A 20,523-nucleotide genomic window follows, 5' to 3' on the forward strand; every position below is an offset into this window, starting at 1 on the left:
TGTCAAAACACAGTTGAAGCACCACACCGGCCGTAAAAGTTACTACAAAAAGCACTAAATCATTCTAACCTCATTATTTCAAACGATTTGTTGTTGATTGCTTGATTGTCTTTAATATTTGAGCAAAATGTTAGCCGTGCAAGGAATGAATCAGTCTGGAATTCCAGATAAAATGTGGCAACCGCCATGTGTATCCTTTGACACCACGTAAGTCATTCCTTACGTCCGCAAGTGCACGAAATCATTTTAATCTTGTAGAATGGGTGAAATTACCATTGAATTATACTGGAAACACGCCCCACAAACCTGCAGAAACTTTGCAGAATTGACTCGTAGAGGCTATTACAACAATACAATTTTCCATAGAGTAATCAGGGATTTTATGATACAAGGAGGCGATCCTACAGGCACCGGTAAAGGGGGGCTGTCAATTTATGGACAAACGTTCAAAGATGAGATTCATCCTGAACTGAAACACAGTGGGGCCGGAATACTTTCCATGGCAAATTCCGGCCCTGACACCAACGGATCTCAATTTTTTATTACATTGGCTCCCACGCAGTGGTTGGATGGAAAACATGCAATTTTTGGAAGAATTCAGTCTGGAATGAACGTTATAAAAAGGATAGGTTTGGTGGAAACCGATAAAAACGACCGACCTGTCGACGAAGTCAAAATAATTAGAGGAAAGGTTATTAAAAACTAATGTAATTTTGTACGAGATTTTTTATATAAAAATTAATTGAATGACAGCGAATTGAATTTTATGTGTTTACAAACGTAACAAAAAGAAATATCCTAGAACATTGGGAGGGGAGCTCAAGTCACTGGGGGAGCTTTACAAACGTCAACTGTCAACTTGACAGATATCACCCACATGTTAAGCACAACTCTAAAAATATCAATATTTTGTATTTAAAATTCATAGGATTTTTATTAAACTGTAACAGTTTAATTACAACTTTCAAACAAGAATGAGCGGAAATACTATATTTTGTTATTTTCATTCATAATCAGCGCTGCATTTTAAAGGTAAATGTGTCTCAATTTTTATTTATATCCAAACCTTGGAAGTAAACATTTTTAGCACTACCAAATACGTAGCACACGGTACTTAGAATGGATAACAACAGTATTACAGTTCACCAATTAACAAACAATCCAACAGCTGCTTGGAAAGAAATATTTAAAAACAAGAAAGTAATTAAAATAAACGTTAAAACACCTTCCAAGCCTGTTGACTCCAATAAAGTGAGATTTGTGTGCATGAGCGATACACATTCCCTTTTAAGAAATGTTAGTTTTGATGTCCCAGATGGAGATGTGTACATTCATGCAGGAGATTTTACAAAATGTGGTCAAAAAGAAGAGGTATTACAGTTTAACAAGTGGTTAGGTAAGTTTTACAATAAAAAATTATACCAGCCAGCTAATAATGACATTTCTAGCGACTTTACCACACAAGCATAAACTTGTAATTAGTGGAAATCATGAATTAAGTTTTGATACAAAATTTTCTGACTTTTTTAAAAAGAGTGTCTCCTCAAGACATACTGGAGCTTTAGAAGATGAAGTTCCTAATTATGGGAATACTAAAGATAATATTAGTGATGCTGTAAACACGGAAAATATCAGACAGTATTTAACCAACTGTGTATATTTAGAGGATTCTAGTATTGAACTTTATGGTATAAAAATATATGGTACCCCCTGGTAACTAGTAAATTATTGAATAATCACTAGAAATTATTGATTTTAATTACAGGCAACCAGAATTTGGTGGTTGGGCATTTAATCTACAAAGAGGTGAAGAATGCCTTTCTAAGTGGAATTTGATTCCTAATGATACAGATATACTTGTAACTCATACACCTCCTCTTGGGTATGGAGATTTGGTGTGCTCCGGAGTTAGGGCGGGCTGTGCAGAATTGTTGTCTACTGTACAACAAAGAGTTAAACCGAAATATCACGTTTTTGGGCATATACATGAAGGTAGGTGTAAAAAACACCAACAGGTCGATTTCAAGTTGCATTGCGGCATTGCAATACGAATCAGATTTCTGTAAATTTACATGACTAACTTGACATCGGCGTATATGAATTTGAAGAAATTTGCGGAGATTAGAAGAGAATTTATAGAATTTGCTAGTAATTTACAACACTCTGCTAATATCAACAGTTAATTTCAAATTCATGATACTTGCAGGATGATATTCTGCGTTTATAAAGAATATAACTCGAAACAAATTTGCAGGGTATGGTGTGTTTACGGATGGAAAAATTATTTATATCAACGCTTCAACATGTGATATCAACTATATACCTAATAACTTGCCAGTAGTTTTCGATGTCCCCCTGCCTGAAGGACACTTTAAAAACTAAGCTGTGAATGTGCTCGCGTGTGGCTTTTTTTAATTATTTATTATAGTGGATTATGTGAACAAAACTTATGAATTTTTATCAAGCTGCGAAATAATTTGTATCACTTCCAAGCTCTCTTTAGTACCGTAAAAATACATTCTAATTTATTTGTATATATTTTATTGCAATTACTTAAATTCTGTCTAAAAATATAACAAATTTTAGAAAAACATGGCAATATCATAAAAACAAAAGTATTACGACACTAAAAGTGTCTATTACATATTTTGTTTAAAATAAACTAAAAATCTAATTTATACTAAATGTGAATAGTATTCTGAATAAAATAAACGTCATTTTGTACGAATACAACCTAAATTTGATTTTTATTCTTTAGTGAGGAAAAAAATTAATATGGAACATTCGAGAACAGATACGATACTGATTCACCGTTGTGTGTACGTCGCACGGCTTCGGCGAACATCATGGACACATCTATACACTGCAACAAGAAAAAACATAGATACAGATCATTAAATAATGATTGATGGAAAAGATTTATCTTTCGACATTCATGTCAGTCGATAATATCTCGTTTGCAAATTTTCCGTTTCTTATTAAGAACACAGGTTATGACATCAAAAATAATTACGAAAGCGACTTTGCCAACTTCATCTGATATAATTTCTTGACGGTCACAATTTTGTTATTGTAATCAAAGGACAATGTTTTTTTCCAATAAGTTATTTAGATTACTAGTGGACTATAACCAGCATTACAATTGAAGGGTACGCAGCAAGAAGAGGCCGACTCCATTTTATGTTGAAAATGAGTGAACTACTACTAGTGTCTTTCACCGTATTTTATATGCACGTAACATTTTTTTCATAATATTCAAATTATTTCGTTAAAAAATCGATGAAGATTCAAAGTTGTCCCACCATATTTCCTGTGTTAACAATAACGACTTCTTTCTTATTGTTTTTACTGCTTAGTTTGTTAATACAGCCTTTGCTCAAAGTAAATTTAGAAAATTTTCAAAATACTTTTTTTGTGATGACTTTTTTATCCACAACCAAACTGAATGACATAACTGGTTAGATAAACAACTAATAAAAGGCATGTAATCGTTAATTGAGACATGATTCTAATTAACAGGCGAATTTTTTGCCAACTTCAAAATTGATTATCTCGTTCCGTTTGGTTCGCATAATCGATACGCTACTCCTTGAAATCTCATTAAAATTAGCACGCTAGAAGCTGTTGACGTCAGAGACCCGTCTCTTGGCTACTAAATAACATACCTGAATTTTCGAGCAATCCTTCATATGACCATCTTGAGGTATCGTGTTTGTGACAACGACCGCTTCGAAACACGCATTATTAATTCTCGTGATTGCCGGTCCTGAGAATATTCCATGAGTTAAAATTGCATATACTTTAGTTGCCCCTGCTTCTGTCAATTTCTCAGCAGCATGACAAATTGTACCACACGTGTCCGCCATATCATCTACTAAAATAGCAACCCTGTCTTTTACATCTCCTACAAGTACCATGGAAGCGACTTCGTTAGCCTTCTTTCTTTCTTTATGAATAAGAGCGAATTCTACATTGAGCCTATCGGCAATGGAAGTAACTCTTTTCGCGCCACCAGCATCTGGTGACACAATTATACTATTTCTCCATTCCACGATGTTTTCTTTGATCCATTTTAACACAGCAGGTTCTGCGTATAAATTATCTACTGGGATATCGAAGAATCCTTGGATTTGGGAAGCATGTAAGTCCATGGTGATAATGTGGTCTGCTCCAGCTACTGATAACATGTTTGCTACCAATTTCGCAGAGATCGGAGCTCGGCTCTGTTGAACAAAATTAATGAAAGCATGCATAAGGTGGGTACATTTGCAACTTGATTAATAAGGGACAAACGGTAATACCAGCGAGTGTTGCAAATGCACCAAAAGGCATTTAACACAAATCCCAAGCGAATGAGTAGCGAATAGTTCCCACAAATAATTAGCGATGCTTATGATGTGTTAGTACGATTGCGGTATTATTATTTGCCCCTTATCAAAAGTAAGAAAAACAAATTTGGAGATATTAATTTCATCATTCTGGTGATAAAGCTAAATTTCACTCACTTAGTCCGAACAGTAAACAGATAAACAGTTCTTAACATTTGACTTCTATTATTATTGTTATTTGAAGAAAAATTGTTATGTCGTCAATCGAGGTTTTGGAAATTTACCACGACTTATGTACTATGCATGCAGTTGAGAAGCATACCAATATATTACTTTTTTTCACCTTTTTAATATGATAATCTCTAAAAATCGCAGTAAAATCCACTATCGTTATAACTTAATTGACAAGGCTATTTTTTGCTACAAAGCGTGACTAAAATAAAATTAGAACAGCTTATTGACAGGTCATAACGATGGTGAGCAAATACAAAACGCAAATACATTTCAACATTCACTTAAGTCGTCAGTTTCAAAAAAATCTTTACACAATCAGTAGCGCATCTACCTACCTCTAAAATGCAAAACTAGTACTATAATTCTAATCTAATTCACACACGCACACATAAATGAGATTTTCAGAGATTTTTTTATGAATTAACACATGAAACTTAGGACGTCACGTTCCCCAAAAGCCCCCGCAACATTCAGATAGTTTTCGTTTTTTACCCTGAATTTCCATTCAATTGACTTCCATTTTTCCACGTTGCGTTCAACATCATTACTAGTTGAGGGCTAAAAGAATTTTGTAAAAGAATAAATAAAGAAGATGCAGATTTTAGACTAAAGTTATTTAAACTGTAATTATTGAAACTCATTGCGGTGACATTCTAATTCTTACATTACTTAATAATAAATCGTCAATTCGGGGAACCATTCATTGTTGCAGTAGCAAATTGATTTTGTATTAATTTACATAAAAATAGATAATAGAAAATATGCTTTAATAAAAAAAGTAAATTTTATTCAAATTCTCACAAAAAAAACTAATAAATGAGAGAAGGTTGTTTTAAAGTTGTTAATGAATCATAATTGATTTTATTTAACTTTTCGTGAACAAAATGTATGGAAAAATTACCTAGAGGTGAATAAACCGTAAAAACGATTCGTAATATCAGAATTACCAGAGAAAAAATCAGTGCCACATTTACTACAATTTGAAGGTGATGTCTGATGTAATCGATCTTTTTTTAATCCATTGTAATCCAAATCACCTCAATTTGTAGTTGATTATTCTCAAGTGCATTTGTATTTAATATAAAGTCGAATATTATAGAAACAAATTAAAGTTAATGTTGAAAAAAAGAAGAAAATAGTGATGATACGCGTTCATTTCTTATTTTAGATTAAAAATTTGAGTATTATATTATGCTGTTTTTCACATTGGCATTCTGTTACCTATAAAGTTTGATACTCCAGGGCGGCCAATAACTTTAAAAAGCCAGTTTTAACTCCAGGTTGCCTAGGAGTTTAATTGGGTCCTATAATGCATTCACGATCTTTTTAGACCGCGGCAAGCCATGGAAATCTAGTAACTTGGTTGGTAGGCAACCTTTGTGAGCCAAAGTTTCCTGAAAATGATTGATATTTGTTATGTCGATTGGAGTTGTCACCTTTTTTTGGTTATGAATTATGTCTGAAACCTTTCCTCTGTTGCCAGTTTGAACCGAACATTCAGAACTTGATAATTTTATTGAATTTTTATCTAAAATTTTGAAATTATTTTTCAACAAATGCAATATTAATTATAATGGAAGACATTACTGCTGGTATATTCCAATGGCAAAAAGTTTACCATTCTCAAGAGGGACTTCTGCCAGGTCTTGATTCTAGTAATAAAACCTTAAAAAAGTTTATTTGATCGAATTAGCATTTGACCCAGGGTTTTATGTTATGGAATCTCACACTAAAAGCAAACTTTGGCGAATTTCGTTAACTAAAAAATGCAGCAATTTAGAATTTGAATTGTTTTTGTTTACATAAAGTCTTGTGATCGTTCACTTCTCTGTGTTTGTAACTCATAGACTTAATAATTTTGAAAAGTGTTGTTTTCTCGGCATAAAATTCTAATTGTTGCCGCTTATCAGCCAAAACTTTTCATCTTTGGTGTCCAGAACATTGGAAATGGTTGCCCGCCGCATCTAAAAATATTTTGAAAACAAACGTCTATGGGACCGTGTACCTTACAAAGAATATATTTGTAACACCTCAGATCGTTTGTTCTCGTCTTAAATCAAGGCGATCTTTTTGAAACTGCAAATAGCACATTTTCTGTTCGAAAACGAAATCACTTTAGGGCATTTTATTGCAATATTTTGAAGATAATGCCTTTAAACTGTTACTTTCACGATTAAAAGGAAACACACGATTTTTCCGGTATCAGAAAAGTGGCAAACTTGCATGCATGAAAGACACATGTCAGATGTGACAGTGAAAAAACTACCTCTGTCAGTCATTGTAGCCAACAAAAAGAAAAAAAAACATGGCCTACTCTGGTCTAAAAAGATCGTGAATGCATTATAGTTAATGCAAAAAGATCATTTCTAGGTCATTTTCCATAGACAAATCAAGAAAACATCTCATTATTAATAGATCTTTAAATAAAATTCAGATATCCATCATAAATGTGACACCTAGTCAAAGCCGGCTTGTGTGGGATATTTTTTGAAAAACTGGTGCAATCTGAATAATTTTTGAATCTTTTGAATTGTACTGAAAATCCTCAATCCTCAGTGTAAAATTGTTTGAAAATTAATTGATTTTTTTAAGCAATCACAGTTGGCTAATGCTTTATGACGTTCTGATTTAGATTGAAATGTAACAAGTCAAACAGACTTTTCATGTTTGCATTGAAATTTTCAAATTATTCCAAAAATCAGAGTAAAGTTATCCACTTGTGGATGTATACAATGTCACGTGTTTTATAGGTTATCTGCACATGTGCAAGTTTATAATTTTCGAACTCACCACACTCACCTTGTCTTTTTTGTCTTGACGGGCATAAGGGAAGCATGGAATAACAGCGGTAACACGGCTTGCTGATGCTATTTTGCAGGCATTTATCATAATAAGAAGTTCCATCAAGTTATCATTAACTTCGCCGCTTCCAGACTGCACAATGTACACATCTTCGCCACGAACTGATTCGCCGATTTCGACACTAAAATCGATAACAGGTGATTTATTATCCAATTCTGAGACGTAAATCAGTGTCAATTTAAGAAACAAGAGCATTAGCCGCGAAAATAAATTGGTAATGTCAACTCACCATGTTTCTAAATTGCTAAATTTCTTCGTGACCACTTTGCCCAAGTCGATCCCCAACCTGTCCACGATTCTTTGGGCAAGATCAGGATGAGAAGTTCCGCTGAACACTTTGATGTTAGGCATTCTGCTTTGTAGTAAACTCGAAGACTTTTCAAGCTTCGCCCGTAACAAGGTTTTAGCACGGACGGGTTGAGATACGGGCATAACTGCAAATCGAACGACCAATCAGAATCCGGGTCTAATGTTATCAGCAAACAACGCTCCAGAGTGATAAACTTTGTGACGAAATATCCCTGTTTATCGGATGTTTTTCTTAAAAATTTCATTAGAATTATCAGCAAAAAGAGTCTTGGGGGTCTATGTACGTCATTGTGTTAAGATTAAAAAGAAAATCCTTGAAGTGTTTCAAAGGTTGAATTCCTTTGAACAGGTGCTTAAATTTCGTAAAGTTGGCTACAATGTCATTGAAAACAAGTGACATTTCATTTAGCATTTCATATTTTGCCTAACTTCAGTGAGAAATTAAGTGTGAAAGTCAATCTTTAGTCAGTGTATTTTTTACTTTAGTCACCAAATTATAATTTTTTAGAATTACGGTTTATATGTTATGTTGATTTACTCTTTAATCTGAATTTCTAAGCGCCTGAAAGGTAATGGCTAACATAGCTGCACAAAGAATAAGGCGAGAGTTTAAAGAGGTTATTAAAAGTGAAGAGGTAGGAATCGTAGAATATACTTTTACTCTTATGTCATTGTTTGTTATTATTTTCGTAACAGCTAATGGTCTAAAAACACTTACCTTTTTCCTCAGACATGTTTAATTTTGGCACTTGAGTTGTCAGTATTCTTTGTTAAATTATCGATTAAAATTGTTTAAATTGCCCCCCAGACTTAGATTTAAACCAAAGGGGTTATCAGACAAATGTCACTTACACTTAACAAATAATAACAAACTTGGCTAACATGATGATGTTTACTTTCAATATAGGTAGCAAAATGTGCCATCAAAGTTGAGCTTTTAAATGATAGCTACACAGAGCTTAAAGGAGAAATCACAGGTCCCCCAGATACAGCTTATGAAGGGGGCGTTTTTGTGTTAGAAATTAAAGTACCTGAAACATACCCCTTTAATCCACCCAAGGTAAGTTTCAGCTACCTTCCCTTTTACCTTATGTGAAGACATTTGTTAACAGGTTAGGTTTATTACCAAAATATGGCATCCAAATATATCATCTGTCACAGGAGCAATTTGCTTAGATATATTAAAAGACCAATGGTATTTCTCAAGACTTCAATTTCAGTTATTAAAGAGATATGTTGTAGGGCTGCAGCAATGACTTTGAGAACAGTTTTATTATCTCTTCAAGCTCTCCTTTCTGCTGCAGAACCAGATGATCCACAAGATGCAGTTGTTGCAAAACAATTCAAAGAAAATATAGAAATGTTTCAAATGACAGCTAGACATTGGACAAATGTGTATGCAGGAGGTACAGGTCCCAATTCTTAAAAACAATCACTAATTACTAGTTTTTAGGCCCCCATGTAAATAAAGAATGTGATGATAAAATTAAAAGGCTAGTAGATATGGGTGTAGAAGAACACCAGGCGCGGGTCGCATTGTCTTCATATAACTGGGATATAGAACGAGCAACTGAACAGATATTTAGTTAGTGACATATTTTTAATCCGCCGTTTTACTTTCTTTACACCTGTTCCAAGCAATCTCATCCAAAACAGTGTACAATATTTTTAAAGCTACACCAGCTTACCCATCATTTTGATATGTCAATTTTTACTTTTTAAATAAAATGAAGGAATGTTTGCATTTACTTCGCGGTTGGAAAATCATTGTTTTGGTTTACAAGTTTGCCAATTTTAAAAGTCGTTTGACAAAATTAATTTATATTTTAAGGTGTTTTAACTTTCTTGGTGTTACAAATTTTGCTTAAAGTTAGTTGTTAATGTATAAAGTTTTTCATTTGATTACAGTGGTATCTTGCTAGTATGAAACACCAGTTTTGAATATGCAGCAGTTTAGGATTACATAGCACTTTATATAGTAATTGGATGAAACACTTTGTATAAGATTTTTCCGTTGATTATTTTGGTTTTGTAAATTGGCGATTGAAAAACTGTTAAATAAAAATTTAATCTTGTCTACAAATTGTAAGATTGTATTCCCATTCCACGGTTCCAAGGAAAATTTTACAAATGCTATTAGGCATGTTAATTTGTCATTACCAACCATGGTCTGTTTAAGAAAACAATTTTCACAGTTATTAACATGCTGGACCAATGCGTGTTGATGTGATTTTTGAATACTTAATGAGAATATGTGTGAACATACCGTGCAAATTAGGTTTTCACAACGTAATTGTATTGCAACAAAAATAATGATTTAGCAATAATCGCCTGAACAAAAACAAGACTTTTAGTGTAATTATAATTTTGTGGGCGGGTTCGTATCGGCATCTTTTTTTTTTCCTTTTGACCTCTCAAATTTATGTATCAAATTAAAATGCCAAGACCTAAAAAGGCCCCATTTGCATTCTTCCTAACTTTTGTTTCCCTGTCATAAGTGATTTGCATTTGCACGTTTGACAGGAAAACTGACAGCCACCTGACAGAATAGTTTTTTGAGGTTATGTCAAGTTGTTTTTGTGCCTAGTTTTTTTTACAAAACTGACGCTTAAGGAATCACATAATTAGAGTAAACGAGGTAAGCAAAATAAAAAGTGTGCGTTTACGTCACTTCTCGCACAGTTAATCATTCATACAAATATATTTATTCAGAGTTTTGAAAATGATGCCATGGAAAATCAAATGGAAGTAGAAAATCTTGAAGACTATTCAATTCAAGTGGTAATTCAGTCCGTTGAAGACATCCACCCTTTGGCTTTGGTGGCAACAAACATCAACAATGAAGAAAATATTGCAGAAGTGAATCAACTGGACGTTGCTGCCGCGGAACCTAGCGGTCAAGATGAGGGCAGAATATCTCCTGTACCATCGTCAACGGATTTTGATGAAGAAAGCAATCAAAGCGAAGATATAAATGCAGAAAATCAGTCTTCCAAAAAGCGAACGTTCAGCGATGATGAAAAAGAGGATGATGGGTCTTTGTGTCCAATTTGTTTTGATGATTGGACTAACACAGGTGAACACAGAATTTGTGCGTTGAAATGTGGGCACCTCTTTGGTCACAAGTGCATTACTTACTGGTTAAACTCGCAAAAGAAGCGAACTTGTCCCACTTGCAAAAAGCGTGTAGGGAGAGATGACATTCGGTATATTTACGCGAAAAAATTAACAGTGGTTGATACTTCAGAATTGGAAAACATGAAGCAACAATTAGAAGCAGTAACAGAACAACGAAACAAAATTCAGACAGAACTGGCAACATGTGCTTATAGAGAACTACTGCTAAAACAACAGATTTTTCAGTTGAAGACTCAACTAAGTAATTTATCTAGGAATGGAAATGCATATACGTCTAGTTACAATAATCCTGTGGTGGAACAAGTTAAGCTGTACATGGATAAAGCAATGGAAATTTGTAAATCTGGAGGCAGTCGTGTTTTTGATGCGCGATGCGAATTGGATCTGTTAATGGCTTCAATGAAGTCCCCCACAAGTTTATTTTCTGGTTTTGGTTTGAAGAAAATCTGTATTTCCGGTTATAGAACCATTGCGTTCATTCCAGTACACAGTTTACAAATCAGGGATATTTGTTTTCATAAAGAAAATAATTGGGTTCTCACAGCCTCTATGGATAAAACCTTCAAAGTAATTAATAACCACGAAAACACGGTAGTTTATCAATTTCCCCATCAAATGCCACTATGGTCATGCTGTTGGGATTTAAACAATCCTTTATGCTTGTTTGTTGGTACTCAGTCAGGGTCTGTAATTAAATATGACATCAGACAGTTAACAGAGCCTGTATCAACATATCAAATTGAAGGAGACATGTCGCCTGTGGTATCAGTAGCTTCCATTCCAGCATCACCAGGAAATGTTTTAGCTCAAGGGGGAGTTGTGTCTTGTAAATTAAACTCGTTATGGCTATACGAGAATATGCATGCTGACCATGTCAGACACTCTATTTCTCTAGAGGGACCATTCGTTTCAATGAAATATCAAGAGAATACTAAGCAATTATTGGTGTCTTCTAGACCTAACAGTAGGATTACGTACGCTAGACATACATTGTGCACTTTAGATAAAAATGATGATAAAATTGACTGCAATATTGTACATTCATTTCAAGGAGGAGGAATGCAGAAGTTATTAAGCAAATCTTGTTTTTTATCTCATACTAATGATTATGTAGCAGCACACCAAGAAAACTGTAAAAGCGTCTTTTTGTGGAGCATTAACACCGGGCAAAAAGTCGCATCTATTACTGCCCATGAAAGCGTTTTAGACCTGAAAGGTTTACAGAACCAAAATGGAAACTTTTTAGTTTCTCTGACTGATAAAAAACTGGAATTTTTCAAGTTTGCCTAACGTTAACATTCCTTTAATTCCTGGTTAGTTAAATCTTTTTGCATCATAAAATTGTACTATTCATGCTAATTCAATTTTTTTCAATAAATTGTTTTTATTTTATTATATAAGTACGTGATTTTATTTTAATTTTGGCTGCACATGTAGGATCTGGTTAGCAACAGTATTTGATTGTTGATCGAAAGGGTTATATAAAATATTATTAATTCATTCCTTTGTACCATTAGTCTGATAAGTACTTTGTTGTTGACTTTTGTAAGAGCCATTTATCTTATCTGTGAACAATAATTAAAAACAGGTAATTTTCCTCCTGTTTTTACTCGACAATTTTGTTAATTTTTGAAATTACACATGATGGGTATTAACAGTAAGCCTTTGTTTACACATTAGCGGTTATATTTTATTTTGAGAAAATTGAAGAGAAGTAATGGGGAAATAATGAGAAGCGGCTTATTACAACTTAATGCGGTAAGATCTGATAAGCGATATGTGATAACGTTTTGTAACTTTAGTTGACAATTCATTATCCCCCAGTGATCACCATAACTTGAAGCTGAAATAGTGAAACCCTAAGGTAAGGATGCACGCTACAGTAGTTGGTTTATTTCTCCAAGTGTTATTTTATTTATGAATTTTTTTATCTGTTTTCATATTGGTACGACCTAGTACGAACAATACGTCACTAATAGTTATCATTTATCAATAGAAAATGTTTTAGTCTTCACACTGGTAAACTCAACACATCCATTTGTTCATAAAAATTGAGTGTATAGGTTTTAGTCAATTTTCCTTGGTCTAAATTCAAATTTTGCGTTTTTACTGGGTTTGGTGTTACCGGTACTAAAAATTTAAAGACCAATTCCGTAAATAAAGCAGTGAAAAGTCAATTACATAGTATAGGTAATATTATTCTATTTTTGTGAGAAATTAAAAAAAAACTCATTATTTTCAACGGGGTGTAATATGACATACAGAGGTATTGAATAAATCCGAAATAATTTACTGCTTACGTTGTTATCTAGAGTACTATAAAGTTTGACTTTTTTATTGTTAATAAAAGAAACAATTTTAAAGAGATTATTATGGTTGATTGCTAGCTTACAAGTGCTGAAAAGTTGTCCTCTTTCGCCGCGATTTTATCGCATTTTCCTTTCAAATCAATAAATCAAATAAAATGAAAAAAATCAAAAATTCTTCTATGCTATAAAGTATGGTCCCCTTAATTGGCATATTCTTAAAATATTTCTTCTTCAAATGGTATTTTTTTTTTAATATTGGCTACAGACGCGAGTTTTTTAGCTTTTGTAGCCCTTTTAAAGAACTGCATTTAAAGATAAAATACTTATTTCTAAAGAAATGCTACAAGAAAAATAAAGTTAGTTTCTTTTGCTGAACTGATATGATGAAGTAATTAATTCTGTATCATTGTTATCCAATTTTCTTGATTTGAGGCAAAGTAAAATCTTGTAAATTTCTTTTTTTTTAATTAGTTGTGAAGTGGAATTTCTCCAAAGAGAAAAACCGGCTCTACAAGAACCACCATTTTAACGGCATGACTTGACCTTTTAAACTCTAACCAGTTCTAACTCAGACTGATTGTGATTACTTTATCCAATTTCCTTTTATTATTTATTTTCATTATCTTATTTACTGAAGTTCAGGGCCGATTATTAAAACCCACAACTTTATCACATTATCACCTTTCTTTTGTTGGTTAATTTTTTTTGACGTTTATCGTCTTGAAGTGTCGAGTTGTCAACAGTAATAGGACAATAACCTTATATTTTTCAATTTCACTTTCAGAACAGTTTAAATCAGAAGTGTAGAATCAAACAGTTATTTTCAAAGCCAACATGTCTGTGCCAGAACCACTAGTGAAACTCTTCAAGTAAGCAATTAACTGTTTACTCAAAAAACCGAAATAATTATCCCTTTTAGTGAAGTCGATAAAAACAAAGCAACGTTTATTAATACTCTAAAGGAAGCCGTTGCAATTCAATCAGTGTCAGCATGGCCCGACAAAAGGGGCGAAGTAAGAAGAATGGTTGAATGGACCCAGGCTCGAATGCAAAAACTAAATATCAAAACTGAATTGAGAGAACTAGGGAAACAAACTTTACCAGATGGAAGATCCATTGACTTGCCTCCTGTAGTTTTTGGCACTTTGGGTTCAGATCCTAAAAAGAAGACTGTTTTGATTTATGGACATTTAGATGTTCAGCCTGCTCTTAAAGAAGATGGTTGGAATTCTGAACCTTTTGTGTTAACTGAACGCGCTGGAAAACTGTATGGAAGAGGATCCAGTGATGATAAAGGACCAGTATTATGTTGGCTCCACGCAATTCAGTGCTATCAAAATTTAAAAATTGATATTCCTATCAACATCAAATTTGTCTTTGAAGGAATGGAGGAGTCTGGCAGTGTAGGATTGGATAACTTGATTAATTCAGAAAAGGGAAAATTTTTAAATGGTGTTGACTATGTCTGTATTTCTGATAATTACTGGTTGGGAACCACAAAACCATGCATTACTTATGGTTTAAGAGGAGTTTGTTATTTCTTTGTTGAAGTTCAGTGCGCTGTTAAGGACTTGCACAGCGGGGTCTTTGGGGGTACAGTGTGAGTATCATCGCCGCATTAAAAAACAATGTAGAGATTATTTTTTTTACATCACATTAATTCTTGTTAAATATTGATAAAACCTTAGATAACTGGCAACCAAATTGAAAATTCAAAATACGCACTTTAACTTTTCACCTTATGAAGAACTAAGGGCGCGAGGTTTAAAATTTAAATTTAGCGTCAATTTTTTGGGACTGTCCAGTTTTTGAAACTAGAAATTGTCTCTAAAAATATTGTTAATTTAAATTAGAGCTGATTTCGTTTATGAATTAAAAAAATTATTCTATTTCACAGGCACGAGGCAATGACTGATTTAGTTCATCTGCTAAACACTTTAGTTGACAAGGATGGCAAGATCCTAGTCACAGGAATCTACAATGAAGTTGCCCCACTAACAGACGCAGAACGTGGTATCTATAAAAAAATCGACTTTGAAGTCAAGGATTACCGTTCCAATGTTGGATGCAAAAAACTCTTACACAACGAAGAAAAAGAACAAATTTTGATGCACAGATGGAGATACCCTTCCCTATCTATCCACGGTATTGAAGGAGCATTTGCTGAGCCAGGCGCAAAGACAGTTATCCCTGGAAAAGTTATTGGAAAGTTCTCTATAAGAATAGTGCCAAATCAAACACCTGCCCTCACTGAAAAATATGTAGTTTCCTACTTGGAACAGAAGTGGAAGGAATATGGGAGCCCCAACCAAATGAAGGCATACATGACTGATGGTGGGAACCCCTGGACTGAAGATCCCACACATCCACATTACACGGCAGGTGTTAAAGCAACCAAACACGTGTATAAAGTGGATCCCGATTTTACTCGTGAAGGCGGTTCAATCCCAGTCACTTTAACATTCCAAGAAGCAACTGGAAAGAATGTTATTTTGTTACCAGTTGGTTGTGGGGATGATGGTGCTCACTCTCAAAACGAAAAAATTGACATAAGAAACTATGTTGAAGGAGTAAGTTAATAAAAAACAGAGCGGCATTGTATTAAAGTTGTTTTTGCATTACAGACCAAATTATTGGGGGCGTACCTGTATGAAGTTGGCCAATTGTAAACGAGGGTGGTAAGGACAAACATTCTGTGAACCTTTGAATTACGTTATACCTGCGCATATTCGTAACATGATACAGAAAAAATATATTTTTATAATGGGCCGAACTGCATAAACAGTTATATTTTATCATTAATATTTGCTTTGTGTTGATTGAAAATTAAATAAATTGCATATTAAATTTCTTCCTTTTTATTACTGTTGAGGTAATTCATTTTTTTGATAATCTCAACTTATTCATCGTAAAGTTAGTTAGAAATAGCGCTATGAAAGGCTTTTGAAGAGAAAAGTTAGTCAAAACAACATACCTAAATTCTCATTAGGAACATAATTCAGAATAAATAAGGTTACTTACCACGCTAGCACTCAGAAAGAACTAACACTACATTCTTTTAGTCTTACAATTCAACAAACAGACATTGTGGTATGCGTTACGGTGTATCAAATGTTTGAAATACCTTTTACTTCCCTATGGAATCTTGAATTATCAGTTATTTTTACTTTAACGAAGGCACAAATATTTTTATTAATTTTCGAAAAGAAGTGTACAATGCAATTTGTTATCATTAATAAAAGTTTTATTATGGGGTTATTTTCAAAACCCAGGCCCACTCGCTGGTTACTGTGGCTTTATCAGGAAATTGAATAGAAACGATCTTCTGCCCAATTCTCCACTAGAAGAATTAATGAATAGTCGCAACATTAATTTGCGAACAACTTACTTGTAAATTTCCTGAGTTGCCTAGTACACTAATGGTGGAACTAGAACTGGATAGAACTGGAACGACGGACTCCAACTGAAGAATATTTTTAACGGGCCATTGTAAAACTATGGCATAAATGTTCTTGTCTCTGGTCGTATACCACACGTTTGGTGTCAAGGTATCATTTTGCACAGTCCAGGGTTGACTCTTATAAATAGCTTCTCCGTTAATTGATAACCATTGTCCCAAATCCAACAGTCTTTCCTCGAAAATCGGGTGAATTGTCCCTTCCTTTGTTGGGCCAATATTTATTAGTATATTTCCTGTTGGTACATTCATTATTTTTCTTCATTTTTATTGTTATACTAACCGCCACAACTGATGGTCTGTGCTAACGTTTCTAGTAGTTCATATGTTGTAAGGTAATCAGAAATATTTGCTTCTCGTCTATAGCCCCAAGAAGACTTATCAATAGTCATTGCATTCTCCCATTTATGTTCTTGCAGAACGCCTAAAATTATCGTATAATTAACTGCTTTCGTTTTTTTTTACTAACCTGGATTGAATCTATCTTTGCATGAATAAAAATCTCCATGCTTGCAAGGAATACCAATTCCCCATCTGTCGTTCACAAGAACTGTGTCTTTAACAGGACTATCATTGTACAACCAAGCTAAGAATTCCGTGGATCTAAAGTATGTGTCGTTGGCTTCCCAATCACCATCGGACCATAGAACCGCTGGTTCGTAATTGTTTATAAGTTCATACATTTCAGGTAACATTTTGTTATCCACAAACTCTTGTGTTGTGAAAGAATTGTTCTTATCTGACAAATATAGAGGGTTATACCACTCGAAAAGCGAATGGTATAAACCAAACGTTAATCCTTTATCGCGTACTGCCTTTGCCAAATCGCCGACTAAATCACGATGAGGTCCGATATCTTTAGCGTTCCAGCCGAAGGAGTACTTGGATGGCCACAATGTGAACCCTTCATGGTGTTTACTTGTCAGAACAACATATCTAAAAAATGTGCAATCATATTTAATTCAAATTCCATTGAATTTACTTGGCTCCTGATTTCTTAAACAATTCCGCCCATTGATCTGGGTCAAAAAATTCCGCCGTAAAGTCTCTGGCAAATTCCTGGTAAGAAAATCCGGGTGGATAGTTTTTTTCCATGAATTGCGTAAAATCGCCAGTTTCATTATCAGCTGTGAAATTTATGAGTTAGATTCGACATTAAAATTACATTTTACATTATAAGTAAAATTCCTCACTTTTCCAATCAATCCAGAACCACTCGCCCCCAAAACTGGGTACCGAAAAAACTCCCCAGTGGATAAAAATTCCAATTTTAACCTCGTCAAACCATGTAGGAATGGGTCTAGTATCCAAACTGTCCCAAGAGGGCTCGTATCGAGAAGGTGCATTTATAATTGAAGGTTGACTGGTGGTTTCACTTTCTATCACCAGCAAAATAGATATCAAAAGACAATGAAAAAGTTTCATCTTGTTACAACGCTTTAAATTATCGTCTTGCCAATAATATCACTGACCTGTCGACCTGCAAATGAATCGTCCGTTAATAAGTCGTTTAATATTCACGTCGCATCGCTTGGCTATTCCGCATCAGTCAAAGTGTTACTAAAGTGTATAATTATAGTTACTTACTTTTATAATCTCACAATTAGACGTGTGGACTGATCAACCCCCAGTAACGAATTTAATTTCTCTTGTTACAAGAGCTCATTCGTGTTATCGTATTGTTTATTAATTGTCTTGTCAGTTAACAGGAAAGATAATAATATTTAGTACGTTTGGTTTTATTACAACAACAATATTGTTGAGTGGTTTATTTGTTTGCTGACAAATTAAACAATTCAATATTTGAAGTGGATGGCTATTTAGCTATGTATTTGTTCGTTTTTTTTATCTGGAGGTTTATCTTGATCTAGAGGTTTTGTCTCTTAACAAAAAATAAGTAAAAACATCTCGGAATATCCTAACAATAATAAATTTCATATGTTATGCAACAAGGGATCGTGATAGTTTTTTATGTCTGCAGGGATGTTGAAAACCCGAGGAGAAGTAGAAAAAGTGTATTTTGTTAAACCACAAGAAATTACTGCTTTTCTTGTCTTTTCCAATTCAGAGTTGCGACGGGGTTAAAAAAGATTATGTTATATTTGTACGTCTTGTAAGCGATGAGCTCTATAAATCTCTTTATTTATTTACAATTTACATTATTTTGTCTTTGTAGGAGATATCTTAACGCTCCAAGCCCATTGGCTTACAACACTCGCTTTATCAGGGAACGTTATTGCCACGTAATCTTTTTCACTTTTCCACTGAAAACACAAACTGTAAAAGAAAATCGTGTTATTGCCTTTTGTGAAACTTACAGTAAGAGCCTCTTCGTTCCCTGCCATCGTCACTTTTGTGTCATTTTTTGTAAATAGGGAATTAGCGGAGGCGATTTTCAAAACGTTGTCTTCGGGCCAATTTAAAACAATTGCATATACAACTGGTTCTTTCGCAGTGTACCAGACACCGGAAGTTAAAGTGTCATTTTGAATGGTCCACGGGTTGCTTTCATATATTGCTTCCCCATTGACGGACAACCATTGCCCGAGCTGTAACAGGCGCTCTTGGAAAATGGGAATAATTGTGCCTTCTTTCGTTGGTCCAACGTTGATTAATATGTTACCTATACTGTAAGTTTAGTCTTACATTGCTGCGTGTTTTTTACTTACCTCCACAACTTATTGTTTCAGTGAGAGTAGTAATTAATTCATGAATAGATAAAATATCAATGATTGTTGCATTTCGCCTGTAGCCCCAAGATTCTCGGTCTATAGTCATGCAATTTTCCCACTTACGTGCCAATAAATGACCTGGGTTATATCTATCAGCACAGGTAAAGTAACCCCCATGCTTACAGCCTACGTTTGAGCCCCATCGATCATTGGTAACTACAACATCTTTCACAGGACTTTCGTTGTAAAGCCAAGCTAGAAATTCCGTAGATTTCCAGTATACATCCAGTGCTTCACCATCTCCGTCGGACCACAAAATTTCGGGTTTATAAGTATTAACAAGCTCTTTCATTTCCGGAGTAACCTTGTAGTCGACAAAGTCGGACGTAGTAAAGTTATGATTTCTATCATTGACATAGATTGGATTGAACCATTCAAATAAAGAATGGTATAAACCAAAATGAAGATCTGTTCGCTTAATTGCGTCAGCAAATTCACCTGGAAACCAAAATCTGAACTTTCTTTTGATAAAGTATTGACCACAAACCTACGAGATCGCGATGAGCACCCACGTCTGCCGCATTCCAACTGAAAGAGTATTTCGACGGCCATAATGTGTATCCTTCGTGATGTTTACTAGTCAACACAACGTATCTGGAGGAAACTGTTTAATCAAGAGAAGAGTTGGTGCGCAAGACTCACTTAGCACCAGATTTTACGAATAAATCCGCCCATTGATCTGGTTCGAAAAATTCGGCAGAGAATTCCTTGCCAAAATCTTGATAAGTGAAGTTCGGTGGATAGTTCTTTTTCATGAAATTAACATGGTCCTCGGTTCCCTCTTAAAATATTAGTTTACAAGTTAGTTTTATCAAAGTATTTTTAAAGAGCGTACCTTCCCATCTGTACCAAAACCATTCGCTTCCAAAACTTGGTACGGAATAAACACCCCAGTGAATGAAAATTCCAACTTTTGATTTATCGTACCACTCGGGTAAAGGTCGACTATCTAAACTGTCCCATGTTGGTTCGTACTTTGCTGAGATTATACCCACCAAAATACAAGACAAAAATGTTAGTAAATATAGCATAATAAAACTAGATTTTGTTCACTTAACGTTTACTTGTAGCGTCGGAACATTGATCTGAAGATTTATTTATTATCAGTTGAATGTTCTTCTATTGGCCACTTAATAATAACAAGCAGACAATAG

General features: G+C 34.3%; 8 protein-coding genes across 12 annotated transcripts; 5 read left to right on the top strand and 3 right to left on the bottom strand.

The window, feature by feature from the left end:
• Window positions 1-17: 17 nt before the first annotated feature.
• Window positions 18-757, top strand: Cypl (peptidyl-prolyl cis-trans isomerase-like 1 Cypl). Its single transcript, XM_088050338.1, has 2 exons — window positions 18-207; window positions 259-757. Exons 1-2 carry the CDS (start codon window positions 128-130, stop codon window positions 704-706), a joined length of 528 nt encoding a protein of 175 aa, XP_087906464.1. The 5' UTR covers window positions 18-127; the 3' UTR covers window positions 707-757.
• Window positions 758-836: 79 nt separating this feature from the next.
• LOC148179020 (UPF0046 protein C25E10.12) lies at window positions 837-2,426 on the top strand. Its single transcript, XM_088050331.1, has 5 exons — window positions 837-1,032; window positions 1,088-1,396; window positions 1,449-1,713; window positions 1,766-1,992; window positions 2,255-2,426. Exons 2-5 carry the CDS (start codon window positions 1,120-1,122, stop codon window positions 2,380-2,382), a joined length of 897 nt encoding a protein of 298 aa, XP_087906457.1. The 5' UTR covers window positions 837-1,032; window positions 1,088-1,119; the 3' UTR covers window positions 2,383-2,426.
• Window positions 2,427-2,524: 98 nt separating this feature from the next.
• On the bottom strand, window positions 2,525-8,569 carry Prps (phosphoribosyl pyrophosphate synthetase). 4 transcript variants are annotated; one of them, XM_088050325.1, is made up of 6 exons: window positions 8,452-8,566; window positions 7,654-7,858; window positions 7,353-7,545; window positions 5,055-5,120; window positions 3,666-4,223; window positions 2,525-2,863 (listed from the first exon to the last, which is right to left on the bottom strand). In XM_088050325.1, the coding sequence occupies exons 1-6, from the start codon at window positions 8,465-8,467 to the stop codon at window positions 2,771-2,773; spliced, it is 1,131 nt and encodes a 376-aa protein (XP_087906451.1). In that variant the 5' UTR covers window positions 8,468-8,566; the 3' UTR covers window positions 2,525-2,770. The 4 variants fall into 4 exon arrangements, with proteins under 4 accessions (XP_087906451.1, XP_087906452.1, XP_087906453.1 ...); XM_088050326.1 differs by having other exon boundaries at window positions 7,362-7,545; window positions 8,452-8,563; XM_088050327.1 differs by lacking the exon at window positions 5,055-5,120 and having other exon boundaries at window positions 8,452-8,569.
• On the top strand, window positions 8,002-9,816 carry Ubc4 (ubiquitin conjugating enzyme 4). The gene is made up of 5 exons (XM_088050332.1): window positions 8,002-8,368; window positions 8,641-8,793; window positions 8,846-8,928; window positions 8,976-9,139; window positions 9,187-9,816. The coding sequence occupies exons 1-5, from the start codon at window positions 8,306-8,308 to the stop codon at window positions 9,321-9,323; spliced, it is 600 nt and encodes a 199-aa protein (XP_087906458.1). The 5' UTR covers window positions 8,002-8,305; the 3' UTR covers window positions 9,324-9,816.
• A 225-nt stretch (window positions 9,817-10,041) lies between these two features.
• On the top strand, window positions 10,042-12,271 carry LOC148179023 (E3 ubiquitin-protein ligase rfwd3.L-like). Its single transcript, XM_088050321.1, has 2 exons — window positions 10,042-10,371; window positions 10,446-12,271. The coding sequence occupies exon 2, from the start codon at window positions 10,464-10,466 to the stop codon at window positions 12,159-12,161; it is 1,698 nt and encodes a 565-aa protein (XP_087906447.1). The 5' UTR covers window positions 10,042-10,371; window positions 10,446-10,463; the 3' UTR covers window positions 12,162-12,271.
• A 382-nt stretch (window positions 12,272-12,653) lies between these two features.
• Window positions 12,654-16,031, top strand: Cndp2 (Cytosolic non-specific dipeptidase 2). Of its 2 annotated transcripts, XM_088050323.1 has the most exons (5): window positions 12,654-12,735; window positions 13,965-14,049; window positions 14,100-14,780; window positions 15,078-15,750; window positions 15,805-16,031. In XM_088050323.1, the coding sequence occupies exons 2-5, from the start codon at window positions 14,015-14,017 to the stop codon at window positions 15,847-15,849; spliced, it is 1,434 nt and encodes a 477-aa protein (XP_087906449.1). In that variant the 5' UTR covers window positions 12,654-12,735; window positions 13,965-14,014; the 3' UTR covers window positions 15,850-16,031. The 2 variants fall into 2 exon arrangements, with proteins under 2 accessions (XP_087906449.1, XP_087906448.1); XM_088050322.1 differs by lacking the exon at window positions 12,654-12,735 and having other exon boundaries at window positions 13,666-14,049.
• A 322-nt stretch (window positions 16,032-16,353) lies between these two features.
• On the bottom strand, window positions 16,354-18,349 carry LOC148179025 (alpha-L-fucosidase-like). The gene is made up of 7 exons (XM_088050761.1): window positions 18,225-18,349; window positions 17,831-18,117; window positions 17,620-17,764; window positions 17,107-17,573; window positions 16,921-17,061; window positions 16,569-16,873; window positions 16,354-16,520 (listed from the first exon to the last, which is right to left on the bottom strand). The coding sequence occupies exons 2-7, from the start codon at window positions 18,060-18,062 to the stop codon at window positions 16,428-16,430; spliced, it is 1,383 nt and encodes a 460-aa protein (XP_087906887.1). The 5' UTR covers window positions 18,063-18,117; window positions 18,225-18,349; the 3' UTR covers window positions 16,354-16,427.
• A 411-nt stretch (window positions 18,350-18,760) lies between these two features.
• On the bottom strand, window positions 18,761-20,495 carry LOC148179026 (alpha-L-fucosidase-like). The gene is made up of 6 exons (XM_088050762.1): window positions 20,205-20,495; window positions 20,012-20,150; window positions 19,857-19,963; window positions 19,307-19,807; window positions 18,956-19,260; window positions 18,761-18,901 (listed from the first exon to the last, which is right to left on the bottom strand). The coding sequence occupies exons 1-6, from the start codon at window positions 20,398-20,400 to the stop codon at window positions 18,797-18,799; spliced, it is 1,353 nt and encodes a 450-aa protein (XP_087906888.1). The 5' UTR covers window positions 20,401-20,495; the 3' UTR covers window positions 18,761-18,796.
• Window positions 20,496-20,523: the final 28 nt, after the last annotated feature.

This window comes from Gnatocerus cornutus, chromosome 2, assembly GCF_029298725.1.
Source record: "Gnatocerus cornutus isolate USDA-ARS CGAHR chromosome 2, icGnaCorn1.1, whole genome shotgun sequence".
Taxonomy (NCBI): Eukaryota; Metazoa; Arthropoda; class Insecta; order Coleoptera; family Tenebrionidae; genus Gnatocerus; species Gnatocerus cornutus.

Coding starts and splice junctions, on each gene's coding strand:
- Ubc4 (XM_088050332.1), top strand. CDS start 8,306: ATGGCTAACATAGCTGCACAAAGAATAAGGCGAGAGTTTAAAGAGGTT. Junction 8,369..8,640: donor AGGTTATTAAAAGTGAAGAG/GTAGGAATCGTA, acceptor CTTTCAATATAG/GTAGCAAAATGTGCCATCAA. Junction 8,929..8,975: donor GATATATTAAAAGACCAATG/GTATTTCTCAAG, acceptor GATATGTTGTAG/GGCTGCAGCAATGACTTTGA.
- LOC148179020 (XM_088050331.1), top strand. CDS start 1,120: ATGGATAACAACAGTATTACAGTTCACCAATTAACAAACAATCCAACA. Junction 1,397..1,448: donor ACAGTTTAACAAGTGGTTAG/GTAAGTTTTACA, acceptor TGACATTTCTAG/CGACTTTACCACACAAGCAT. Junction 1,714..1,765: donor AAAATATATGGTACCCCCTG/GTAACTAGTAAA, acceptor TTTTAATTACAG/GCAACCAGAATTTGGTGGTT.
- LOC148179025 (XM_088050761.1), bottom strand. CDS start 18,062: ATGAAACTTTTTCATTGTCTTTTGATATCTATTTTGCTGGTGATAGAA. Junction 17,062..17,106: donor CAAAGATAGATTCAATCCAG/GTTAGTAAAAAA, acceptor CGATAATTTTAG/GCGTTCTGCAAGAACATAAA. Junction 16,521..16,568: donor GCAACTCAGGAAATTTACAA/GTAAGTTGTTCG, acceptor TAATTCTTCTAG/TGGAGAATTGGGCAGAAGAT.
- Cndp2 (XM_088050323.1), top strand. CDS start 14,015: ATGTCTGTGCCAGAACCACTAGTGAAACTCTTCAA. Junction 14,050..14,099: donor CCACTAGTGAAACTCTTCAA/GTAAGCAATTAA, acceptor TATCCCTTTTAG/TGAAGTCGATAAAAACAAAG. Junction 14,781..15,077: donor GGGGTCTTTGGGGGTACAGT/GTGAGTATCATC, acceptor TCTATTTCACAG/GCACGAGGCAATGACTGATT.
- LOC148179023 (XM_088050321.1), top strand. CDS start 10,464: ATGGAAAATCAAATGGAAGTAGAAAATCTTGAAGACTATTCAATTCAA.
- LOC148179026 (XM_088050762.1), bottom strand. CDS start 20,400: ATGCTATATTTACTAACATTTTTGTCTTGTATTTTGGTGGGTATAATC. Junction 19,964..20,011: donor TTCGTAAAATCTGGTGCTAA/GTGAGTCTTGCG, acceptor AGTTTCCTCCAG/ATACGTTGTGTTGACTAGTA. Junction 18,902..18,955: donor GGAACGAAGAGGCTCTTACT/GTAAGTTTCACA, acceptor TTGTGTTTTCAG/TGGAAAAGTGAAAAAGATTA.
- Prps (XM_088050325.1), bottom strand. Junction 7,546..7,653: donor TTTAGCAATTTAGAAACATG/GTGAGTTGACAT, acceptor TATCGATTTTAG/TGTCGAAATCGGCGAATCAG. Junction 4,224..5,054: donor CAATTGAATGGAAATTCAGG/GTAAAAAACGAA, acceptor TTTGTTCAACAG/AGCCGAGCTCCGATCTCTGC.
- Cypl (XM_088050338.1), top strand. CDS start 128: ATGTTAGCCGTGCAAGGAATGAATCAGTCTGGAATTCCAGATAAAATG. Junction 208..258: donor TGTGTATCCTTTGACACCAC/GTAAGTCATTCC, acceptor TTAATCTTGTAG/AATGGGTGAAATTACCATTG.